The sequence below is a fragment of the Phaseolus vulgaris genome, chromosome 11 (assembly GCF_000499845.2).
Source record: "Phaseolus vulgaris cultivar G19833 chromosome 11, P. vulgaris v2.0, whole genome shotgun sequence".
Lineage (NCBI taxonomy): Eukaryota > Viridiplantae > Streptophyta > Magnoliopsida > Fabales > Fabaceae > Phaseolus > Phaseolus vulgaris.
The window spans coordinates 4,239,289-4,252,078 of NC_023749.2; the positions used below are offsets into that span (position 1 = coordinate 4,239,289).

General features: G+C 28.1%; 1 protein-coding gene and 1 long non-coding RNA gene across 2 annotated transcripts; both read right to left on the bottom strand.

Moving 5' to 3' along the window:
* Positions 1-2,102: 2,102 nt before the first annotated feature.
* LOC137822517 (E3 ubiquitin-protein ligase BRE1-like) lies at positions 2,103-8,314 on the bottom strand. Its single transcript, XM_068627415.1, has 13 exons — positions 8,237-8,314; positions 8,103-8,147; positions 7,799-7,983; positions 7,638-7,728; positions 7,429-7,509; positions 7,066-7,117; positions 6,834-6,922; positions 5,846-5,926; positions 4,992-5,046; positions 4,755-4,909; positions 3,829-3,906; positions 2,797-2,922; positions 2,103-2,486 (listed from the first exon to the last, which is right to left on the bottom strand). Exons 1-13 carry the CDS (start codon positions 8,312-8,314, stop codon positions 2,382-2,384), a joined length of 1,221 nt encoding a protein of 406 aa, XP_068483516.1. The 3' UTR covers positions 2,103-2,381.
* Positions 8,315-8,420: 106 nt separating this feature from the next.
* Positions 8,421-9,810, bottom strand: LOC137825978 (uncharacterized). The gene is made up of 4 exons (XR_011083390.1): positions 9,759-9,810; positions 8,753-8,836; positions 8,594-8,641; positions 8,421-8,510 (listed from the first exon to the last, which is right to left on the bottom strand). It is a non-coding gene; the product is annotated as an uncharacterized lncRNA (long non-coding RNA).
* Positions 9,811-12,790: the final 2,980 nt, after the last annotated feature.

The window sequence follows — 12,790 nt, forward strand, 5'->3', positions numbered from 1 at the left end:
CCCTATATACAAATTGGAAAATATATACTACATATTAGGCCTTGGAGACCTGTTCTATGTCAGGGGCTGAGGTATTTTCTCTCTGTCTCAATTGTTTAGAATATGATTAAGTTTAACAATAATAATAATAGATAAATTAAAAAGAAATAATAGTACTTGTTGTACCAAAAGCCAAAAAAGAAGAAGAAAAGAAAACAACAACAATATCCATAGCTGCTGATAATGAAACTGATGTTGACCAATAATTTTAGAGGTTAAAATAATATACTCAAAATAAGTGTAGTTTTAATGTTTAGTTTCTATGAAAAATTATTAGGGTTCATCTTGTACATCTCAGATCGTGTGAGTGAGTTTATTTTCCTCCTTCAGATATATTGCATTACTCTTCTGCATGAATAAAGGATAGGAAACAAGTGCACCATCCTTAACCATAAAGAATGTATAACTCTCAATGTCCATTGTAACTATGGAATGTGTATATTATAGAATGTTTCTGTCTGTAGTTAATATGTTATTTTTAATAATATAATAACAAGCATAATTTTTCTTCCTCAGCAATCTTTACGAAGCAAGATGCCAGAGTGGGAAATAAACATGTTTCAAAATCTTATGATCGGTTTGGTAGAGAAAAAAAAATAGGAAGAAAAAGAAAAATAGGAAAAAGATAAGAAAAGATTGAAAAAAATAATTTTATTTGCTATTAATAATTTTATTATTATTTTTAATATTATTCCTTAAGTTATTATTACAATAAAAAAAAACAAACTCATAATCAATAGTGTTTTCAATTTATTAGGGACATAAAAAACATATATTTTAACTAAAAAATTTAGCTAATATAATTGATTATATATATATAATTTAATCAATTCATAATTACATAAAATTATCTTTGTAAAAGTTGACTGTTATCACTTTTGATTCTTCTTTTTCTTTACTTATCTACTCAACTAATCTATCTTTAATTTCTTTACGTATCCATTCTCCATCTCTTTTCATTCTTTAAACCAAATAAAACTACATTCAAGAAATGTTAACCATAATTCAATGAAAAATTAACTAAGTCGATCACTAATGAAGTTGAAGGGTTATATATTAAGTAAACGACTAAATTTTAATTTTTAAAAATTGTAATAAAATTAAATTCAATTTAAAAAGTATCTTAATTTTACAAATCCAAGGCTTAACTTCAAATACTAATCCACTTAATTTACACCCTCAATAAAACGAATAACCTGAAACTCTCTTTTCAAGGGAATTCCTAAATTACCATATATATCACTTTTGGTTCTACTCTTCTTCTGGTTAGTATACTAACTATAGTTAACAGTATTTCTGTCACATTAAATAATGTTTTTAAGATATTAATTCCTTTCTCCTATTCATCTATTGATTTTATTTATCATAAACAGATAAATTGAGAAGATTTGCATTAAAATGAATCATTTATTAGAAATTAAAAAAATCCTGGTCAGTCTCCTATTAAAAAATCCAATAGTTACAATAGATTATTTCAAGTTGCCAAAAGAAGTTTTGTAAATACTGGGTAACATTAATCTCAAACTTAAATTAACTAAGATATTTTCTCCTGTCTATTAAAAAAAACTGAAATGTTAGAAACACAGGCTCTCGTATGTTTCCTAACAATATTTATTTATTTACTATAAAATATAAAAGTATAACTCTTCTTATTCAATGAGTCTACTTATAATTTTTATATTTTTTAATAAATTTTAACTACATAAAATCGACTTGCACCAATAAAACATCTTAATCTCTGGTGAACAAGATCTCTAACATTTTCAAAAATAGTTATATATATAGGATTGTAACTATAAATACAGTTAAGGGAAAAAATGGTGCAAAACTTAAGAATAGTATCTTCAATACTGTTATTTAATTATAATTATCGTGATATTTTTTGTAAAACTTTAATACAAGTATTTATTACAGAATAACTTTTACTTTGATTGGAAAAAAAGAGAAACAGTATCAAGTACTAAATCTATGTTTTATCCTCTTATTTATTCTCTACTACTTGTTAAAAATGCAGCGGATAAAAGAACAAAGTAGAAAAGGGGAGGAGAAAGGCACAATCATTAAACTTCATAACAAAGTCTCAATGTCATCCTAAAAAAATAATCTCAATGTCAACCCAAAAAATTGGATAGTACTATGAAATTAAGGAAAATGCTAACCATTGCCTTAAGAAACTGGTTAGTAGGACCATAAATTATTATGTAAATGTTTTGAAAGCTATCAGATAAAAGCCTTATAGTGCTCCTGTCATTTATTTAGGCTTTAGTGATTTCTATAAGGAAAACCAAGTATGGCTTGTAATGTGAAAATGATAGATCTTAGATAAGTTGAAATTTGAATCCTCAAGTGGCATTTGAGTTCTGATTATCATCAGCATCTGAGTCAGCAGACTGCATATTGAAAACATCCATTACTGTTTCTTGACCAAACATCTCATTGAGTTCATCCTGTCCCCATAACACAACAGATCAGATGCTAAAGTTTGTGGCAAAAAGGAAAACACAACAAAGCAAGGAAGAAGCAGACAAAACAAAAGGAATCAAGCTGTATATCAAGTTTACTAGTTTGGATAAATTATGTTTATGTTTTAGTTTGTAGTATATAATTAGTTAAATTCTTCAGATTGTTTCAAAGAAAGAATGTAACATGGAACCATTCATTTTTTTCTTTTATAGGAATACAAGAACTTAGTCATTCAACTTAAAAATCTATACTGACAGGTAAATAACTTGACAAATAAGGATTCAAATGGCATACCATTAAGGAATCGTTATTTCCTGTGAGCTTGTCATACTCATCAATAAGGTCACGAAGCTCTTTTCTGAGCCCAGCATTTTCGACATCTAGATTTCTAATGGAAGCATTGAGCCTTTCACGTTCCACCTACCAAGGTGAAACAAACAAGTTATGGAAAACATTATGAGTTTAAGGAAATGACTGAGGTGTCAAGAAGGATTGTGAATGGTGTGATAAAAGTGAGAGTGAAGCAAAAGAAAAATTAGCCACTTCCCTAGTGGTATGTGAAACATATGATTTAGCTTTAAGCATCTACCATAACATCACTCTTGAAGAATTTAATAACTCTCGTTTTTGTAAAATTAGCCCTACTTTCTTTATATGATATTGAGAAATTTTCATTGCTGTAGTTAAAAAGTCCTAGCATGCACAATTACAATGATCATTGAAGCCAACTTAAGAATAAACATGTTCTTTTGACTAACATATAGCCTATAAAGTATCAAAACAGCAGTAATAGGAATATTTTGTTCTGCTGTGAAAAAATTAATAAAATAGCTACACTTTGGGAATCTATAATATTATACAAAACTTAAAGTGAGTTGTAGAGGTGACATGAAAGCATGGATATTTTTTCCTATCATGCCACCACATTAGCTAGCTTAGATCTTTTCATACAATTGATACCCTTTCATCTTCTTAGAATGAAGCTATCTTTTTTAGTGTCTTTTGATAATGGTAATTTTACCACACCTATTGTGTAGCTGCGCAGTGACTAGATAAGAGTGGAAGTTCTCAAAAATCAACTGTCTACAATTTCATAATCAATTTCAATGTATTTCTACTTTGTGTTTTTCCTTGTTAGTATTCATGTTAGAAAATTAAATTTCTTGACTACAACAACTACATGTGTATACTTTCTTTGACTCAGAAGAAAGGTGTAATGTGCAAATTCATGCCAGAAAATTCAAGAGCATTCATCATTGTCTTGTCACCTCATGTACTCTATAATTTGTGATGTTTTTATTTTTGTATAATCAATTTATTGTGTACCTTCATCTTCAACCTTGATCTCTTAGCTGATTTCTTCTTTGATTGCCTTCTTCTTTGTTCTTTCGCCTCATCACTTTCCTGTTAAAGTAAATGCAGGTCAGCAGGAAATAGTTAGCATCACTAACAATTAAATGCAAAACTATAACTAGGACAAGTATTTAACAAAGAAATTTATTTTCACTACAGTACACATCTACATAGGCTATATATAGAACAATAACTAGCCTTTCATCCAAAATGGCCGTAAGTGACTAGAGATGAGGTGCAAGAAAGAAGAACAAAACAAATGCAAAAATTGAACAAAAAATTAGAAAGCCAATGTCCGAGATCACTTACAATGCAAGCAGGAAATCGTAATAAGAGCATTAATACTGCAGAAACCCCTCCAACAAGCCACACAGGGTGGTATGTAGATTTGATGATACTTATACTTAAATAAACCAGATAATATAGATGGTGTAGCTATAAATAAGGTTATTTAACAAATTTAAAGATGGAAGAAATCAATGAAGTGAATCAAGCAATGTATCTTTGGACCATTATAGCACAATTTGTAAACAAGTGATAGTTTGATATCATAATTAGATTCTCCTTTTTGATACAGTTAAACTGGTTCACACAAATTTCCTTCCGAGGTAATACTATAAACGGCCTATGCAAAAGATTTCTCTTGCTGGGAGAATAAAAAAAGACTTTTTAGATTTTTTAAGGAATTTATGAGCATGATTAGCTTGAAAAGATGAACTTTAGATATTTGTATATGTTCAGCATATTAATCCAATAAAAACTTTAAAGTTCTGTTAGCTTATCTGTTAATTTCACTTTCCCTTTATCTTTAGAATTCATTCAGATCAAGTTCCCTTTTCTATCATAGAAATGTAACCGGAAAGTTGATATGTGATATAGCACTCAGAAAAATTCAGTACCTCCTTTGCAAGTTGAGGATTAGTGGCAGATAGGTTTGTACTCAATATCCTGTTCCCCTCAGTTGGATTTGCTTCAAAATGATCCGAGGCAATATTTGTTTTGTCTTGAATAGAATTACAATTTTCAATACTAGTCACATTGTTTGCACCTCCCCCTGATCAAATCTCATAGATCATAAGACACTGATTTTTCATCTTTTATATATGAAATCACAAATTGATGAACTTAGAACATACCATTTCCGGCTGTCATACTGAATTGTGTTTGCTTAATTGAAGAGATATCCTTCAGCTGAGAGAAACCAAGATTGTAACCATTATGAACTATGAAGGTGAAAACATTGGCAAATAAGAAGGTGGAATAGTCAAATAGGATAATTTCGTAAGTGTTTCTCCGACACTTTTTCATTTTAACAATTTAAGCTGATATAACTTGTTGATTTTTTTCATGTGAATTGCTGAAAGAAAAGTAAAAGGTAAAAACAGTGAATTGTTAATTCTTCTGATTCAAATCGATAATAAACTTACATAGTTCTTCCTCAAACATGTCTACAGTCACCAAAAATCTTACCTGAACTCCCTTTGCTTCTTAGAAATTAGAATTGACAATCCATGACTATACAAAGTATATTAATTAGCCTTGTGGTTTTGTTATTCCTTTTAGATGATTCTTTTCCACTTAGCAAACCTTTTCTTAAGTTGTTGCTTGATCATGGTAATGGTCTCGTAAGAGTGGGAATGGTATACAAAGTTCTCAAAGGTCAATTATCTGGAAATTAATAATCAATTTCAATGTTTTCTATATTGTGTTTTTTCCTTTTAGTATTCAAGATCAATTTAAATTTCTAAATTAGAGCAACTGCATATGTATATTTTCTTATAGATTACATAAACTTCAAACTTAATGTGACATGATGGAAAGGTGTAATGTTCAAATTCATGCCAGAAAATTCAATCTCATTTATCATTGTTGCCTCATGCACTCTTTGTAACCTAACATCTTTATTTTATTCGTAATCAATTTAGAAGTTTGAAACACATGCTTAATGAGCCAGTGTATATCTACTGTACGATAAATGTGCATGTATTACCTTTATGATCTTCACCTTTGGTCTCTTAGATGATTTATTCATCTCCATCCTTTTTCTTTGTTCTTTTGTTTCATCACTTTCCTGTCAAAGTAAAAACAGCTCAGCAGTAGACATCCCTAAGAATTAAAAGGAGAAACAAAACTATGGCAAGTATTTATGAAAGACATTCATGTTCACTGTAGTACACATTTCCATAGTCTATAGATAATACAATTACTATAATAGTGGTAGATTTTCATCAGAATGGCCTTAAGTGACAAGGAAGGAGGTGTCGGAAAAGCAAAGCCAATGCAAAGTTGAACACAAGTTTAGAAAGTATTGCAATCAGAAAACCATGATATTCCCTTACAACAAGCCACACAGGGTAGCATGCAGATTTGATGATACTTGAATAAACCAGACCATATATAATGGTGAAGCTATAAAGGAATTTAACAAATTTAAATATGGAAGAAATCAATGAGGTGAATCTTAGCAAGTAACTTCGGACCATCATAGCATGCAATTGTAAACTAATGGTAGTTTAATACCATAATTAGATTCTCCTTTTTTATTCAGTACAGTTAAATTGGTAAGTACATATTTCCTGTGACATTATAAACGTTGTGTGTGAAAGTTTTTTTCTTTTTGGGAGAACATTAAAAGGAACAGTTTATAGATTTTAACGAATTTATAATATATATCTATGGTCGGAAAAAAGGAGCTAGTCAGTGTCATTCTGTTTTTCCTTTTGGTTGCTTTGTGTTTCAACATGATCCTTAGACCTTTGCAACAAGCACTTATTCATAAGCACGAGCAGATCAACTTTAGATATACAAATACGTAACATATTTAATCCAACAGGAAATTTTACATTGCAGTTAGCTGGTCTATTAAATTTATTTTGCCTTTATCTTAAGCATTTATTCAGAACATGAGCTCCCTTTCCTAATATAGAAAAGTAACCCTAAAGCTAACATGTGACATAAAACTCAGAAAATTTTAGTACCTCTTTTTCAAGTAGAGGATTAGCGGCAGATTTATTGGGGTCTATATGCAAATTCTGATTCAGATCGGTTGGATTTGCTTCAAACTTACCTGTTTCAATATTTGTATTTTCATCATCAGCATTGCTATTTTCAGTATACACTCTTGGCACCTCCCACTGATCAAATCTCAGTTCATCAAACTAGAATTTTCTTATTTATATTAAATCACAAATTGATTAACTTCAAACATACCAGTTCCAGGCATCATCCTGGATTGCTGTTGCCTTGAAGGAATATCCTGCAGCTGAAAAAAAAGGTTATTATGAGTCGTCAAGCTAATTTTTGAATGTTGAATCATGTTTTATATGAATTGTAATATTCAAAGACAATGAGAACGACTTTAAAATATATCAGGCAGAAAATATACAATAGTGTTCAATGTAAAAAATTTAAACTAGAAATAGATGAAACAAGTTAATCATATTGTCACCTCATGTACTCTTTATAATTCTTGATATATTTATTTTATTTATATACAATTTAGAAGTTCAAGACACCCGATAAACATGCCAGTATATATTTAGTATATGATAAATATGCATTGCATTTGTATACCTTAATGTTTTTCATGCTTGAGATCTTGGATGATGTCTGCTCTGCCTTTCTTTTTCTTAGTTCTTTTGTATAGTTACTTTCCTGTCAAGGTAAATGCAGTTCAGCAGGAAATAGTAGACATCACTAAGAATTAAATGAAGCAAACTTAATAAGCATTTACTTTCCAGAAAGTATTATCAAAGAAATTCATTTTCTCTTATTCTTCTTACATTGCAAAGATGTATATGCACCTTTGTTGATCCACCATCATTCTTATTATCATTGACTACAACAGTTGTTTCCTTGCTTTCACTAGTCACACTGTGCACAAACAATTTGAAATTTACGGTTGGAAAAAATGCAATGGTATTCACCAGCAGAACAAACGTACCTCCTTACTGATCCTTTCAAGTTGGTTCCTTGGATTGAATACCTTCTTTCATTTTCTCTGGCTTGGGGAGTTAAGTTACTTGTAGGTTGTGAGCTCTTGTAAGAATGGTTATTTAAAAGCATGTAGTTTTCAGCAGGAGTCCTTTGTATTGTATTAGCAGAAGCTAATAGAGAACTCTGACCAACCTGCAAAAGTAGTTGTATCAGATGGCTTTGTGAATATACAAACACATTCATCGTGGAAGTTTCCGTAGGAGGAAGAATCATGCATTGAATCCATTAACAATTGCTAAGTGCACCCAAACCTCACCCCATAAAAGAATATGTACATTCCATAAAATCTGAAGCAACTGGCCAATTGAATTTAATAGAAATCATGAAGAAAAAATGAAGTAAGAAACTAAATAAACTTATCAAATAACTGAGGAATTAGAGTTACCCTTGCTGCCATCATAGCATAATTGGAGAACGCCATATTTTGATATGGAGAACCATATTGAATTGGCCTATTCCACATCTGGATCAAACAAGATATAAGAAGAAAACAAGACAGGTGAGTAGTCCCTTCATGATAATCAAAGCACAGAATCAGCTATAATATGAATGAATATGTATATCACTACCTGACTTCCAAACCAGGAGGAATAAAAGTGAGGACTAGCTGGAGTTGATCTGAAAGTTGGAGTAGACCTAAATTTATGAAAAGCTGAAGCCTAGTTAAAAAAGATGAGAGTGTCAGCTGTTTGTTTCCAATAAGAATAAGTATAAAATGTCTCAAAAAATAAAACACTGTCACCTGAGAAGTAGACCAAGGAGTTTGGCGTTGGGGAAGGTTTGGTATTTCCTGTTAGAAAAAGAAAATTTGGTTAAAGCAAGAGAATATATATATATCAGGGTCTCAGAAGGTTGCAGAAACAAAAATTTAGTAGAGATGGTAAATATCATGTTTGCTTACATTGTTGGGGACAGAACTTCTGTCATCATACTGGACAACTGTCTTGTTTTTCTCCTTCATGGTGATCAGGAATGAACTCGGTACCTGATGTAATGAACAAATTGCTTTTAGATTAAATGCCCCTTGAACAAGAGATGAATAGCAGAAAGAAACGAAAGCCAAGGAAAGAAAAAGGTGAACATTTATCTGAACCTATGGCTTGTTTTGAATACAGATATTATTTCAGAACAAAATCACTGGTTTTCTTTGCATTTGTTTCTCTTAGGAAAAGTTTTAGGATTAATCTGAGTAGTTTAAATAGTGTATATATGGGATGTTCAACAATCACTCACATTTTATAGATCCTATCACTGAAACAAGAAGACTAAATAGAAGTGATAAAAAAATTAATTGAAAGTGACTAATTTGTGGTTAAGGATCCAACCTTGTGTGTGTCCGTGTTTAATTTATTCTGAAGACTTGAGAACCTAAACTTCAAAGTGAACCATGTAAGCACAAACAATGCTCCTCAAAACCAACCATTAGAAATTCACTGATAAATTGATTCCAAAACCATTTGATCAAGAGGAAAATACTGGATTAACTAGGCACACACACACACGTTTAAGAAGAACAGAAATTACACTAAAAACAAATCTTGGATAAACAGAAATTCCACTAAAAACAAATCTTGTACAAACAGAAATTCCACTAAAAACAAAAACTGAGTTTACACAGTTTAAGAAGAAAAGGAAAAGATCTTTCAACATCCTAAGCCAACCCCATTAAAAGTATCATTAATTTCACCAGAGACAAAAATTCAGTTTACACAATTTGCTGAGTATTTTTGTTTTTATTTTGGTCCATCTGCTATGTAGACGTGAAAACACAAATGGTAAACCAAAAACTAACATCCAGAATAGAAAACATAACCGAAAGAATAATGTTGAAGAGAATAAAACACAGAAAACAGAGTTCATGTGGTTTGTGAAACAAGTTTAAACCAGATGAAAAGAAGAGGACAAACCTGTGTATGTGGCGCGCCAAAACAAGTGTTTATGAAATTTTATGAAGTTATTGTCTATTGAATATGCATGCTGGTTCTTTTATACACAAAATACATTATATATATATATATATATATATATATATAATTTAAACCATAACAGTTAATGCATAACATTGCTCTATTTTATCAAAAACACTTTCTTATGTTTGTAAAGATTTCTATGCATGTCCTATTTTGGTTTCCACCAAAGGGGATGAACATTCATATTTAAGGAAAGGAATAATTTACTTCCTTTACGAAATTTTGAACTGTATGAGTATAAAGAAATTTGAAAACATTGTAGAATTCGTATTTTGATATTTAATTTTCATATTTGCACTCATATGAACCTGTTATATATCTATATCTATTATCTCTATCTACATACATATATGATAGTTTTTTTTTAAAGAATATTTATGAAAAGAAAAAATAATAATAGAACAACTGAGACTATATGTGTTTTCATAAGGGTCAAACAGAAGAATTTTATATATTTTTTAAATTGAAATTCATACTTTAAACTATAACAAAAAAAAAAGTAAATATTTTCTCCCAATAACATTAAATACAATAAATATTAAGTATTTAATAAACATTAAATATTTTATCTTCTTTTTAATAATTTCTTTAATTACATAATACAATGACTACTTAATGAAAAATAGAAAAAACGTATAATATACTTATAATTTAAATAATTTGAAATGATAAAAGTTAATTCATTAAAATATTTTATCTTATTTTTAATAATTCTTAATAAAATATTTATTGAGTATTTTAAAATTATATATTACCTAATAAATTATTTTCCTTTTTAATTACAAAAAATAATGATTATTTAATGAAATAAATGTACTAACCATCGTAGGCTTAAAACTTTAAAAAAATATTTAAAGGATAATGTTTTCTGAGATAATAATAACTAGAATTTTACCTTTTGTAAAGCACGAGATAAATGCTGGCTTTGCATAACTAAAATTTATAATAAATAAATATTTTTAAATGTATAAAATGTATTATAATTAAAATTCATAAAAAAGTAAATATTTAATTTATAAATCATATTCTATTATTATTATTATAAATTATTTATATTACTATATAAAAATATTTTAAATACTTGATCCTTTATTAAAATACTAAAATTTGTTTTAAAAAATAAAGATAGAAAAGATGAGCTTTAAATTATTTTTTTAAGATAAAAGAAATATTGAAAACCAAACTATCTTCTTAGATAACAAGGAAATGTGTTTTCGTACTTTCATTACATTAAAATATATACATATTTATAAGTTTTATAATTTTATTATTTTTGTAAATAAATAAATAAATTAATACAATTTAATATATATATATATATAATTTTCTAAAAATAATATTAAAAAATTATATAACTATTATTTTTAAAAATATAAATTATTTAATTATTTATTTTATTAAATAAATAAATAAATTTTTTTAAGGATAAAAATATTCAAAATGACAAGAAATTATTAAATAGTGTATCTCTTTATACAATAGTGTAGATAAATTTTTAAAAATACTATAAAATAATATGATTATTTTAATTTATATTTAGAGCACTTCATATAATCTTTAATTGAGTAACAATTAGAGTACTTCATATAATCTTTAATAAAATTTGATGGGTGTACGTAACTTTAGATTTCATAATCTTAATGATGAAATAAATATAAACAATAAAATAAATGTAGTATTATATCATTTAAATTAAAAAACTCTTTCCATGGAAAAAATTAAAAGCCTGTGAGGAGAGAAATTGTTAAGTAATCTTATACTACCACTTATTATTTATTATGGTTCAGTCAATCTTTATCTAAAATGTAATTAAATATCATTAACTATTTTATTTTACATCTAAAATTTTAAATCAGGTCAAAAGTTAATAGAAGTTTTCTTCATCTCATTATCCCTAGTAATGGATCAAGTGGAGGTAATGTGAAATGGGCTCATGAAGATCTCTTCAGCTTGCTTCAAAAACCACATGATTTCTAAATGCACCTCCAAAACATTGTTTATCTTTTTTTCATCCTAATCCACTTTAAAAAGTTTAGAGATTGATGGTTTTTTCTTTTTTATCTAATTTACACATAAAAGTATTTTATATTTATATAAAAAATATAAATTATTTTGGATACTGACTGTTGAACACTTAATCTTAATAAAATATTTTTACATAAAGATTAAAATAAAGAATAATACGTTATGTATAATCAGAAATCCAAAATGAATGTTTTCTTTTACATGAAGCACTAAATTAAATAAAGTACAATTATTACTTTCACTAGGCATGTAGGAATTGAAGAGTGATATTAAACATAAGAAAGTAATAGTAAAGGTATTAAATATAAGAATCCAATTTAACATTATTATAACTAAAGCTATAAAAATAAATGTTACAAGGACATTCACAATAACTATTTCAAATCCATACATATAATTTACTATGGGTTGAAGATAGACTAGAAGAGAAGATTGAGTTGCCTACAATAGCATGAGACCTTCAATCAAATTCCTTAAAAAGTGTTTGTAGATATTTTTTTTTCATGTTACTTAACTTTTTTATTGGGTTTTTGACTATCATGGTGTTATTTTTTTTTTTCTTTTTACCAAAATGGGGTTCCTTTTTAAAAAATTACAAATTTAGGCAAATCGTGCCAATTCGGTATGACTTCATATGCACAAATCGTTACAATTAGACACGACTTTGTCATGTCATACTAAAGTCGTGCCAACTTGTCACGACTTCTGCCACGTCATATTTTTATTTTTTTTAATTGTTTATATATTGGGTAGTAAGTTATGTAATGTTAAAAATTAATTTGATACATAATTTTCTAAGAGTGTTAGTTTTAAGGAACAAAAAATTGGATAATCGTGTATGAATCATGTTTGAATTGAATGAATAAATACATAGATAAAGAAAATAAATGCTCTAAGAGTGTTATGAATAAATAAATACATAGATAAAGAAAATGAGGAAATTA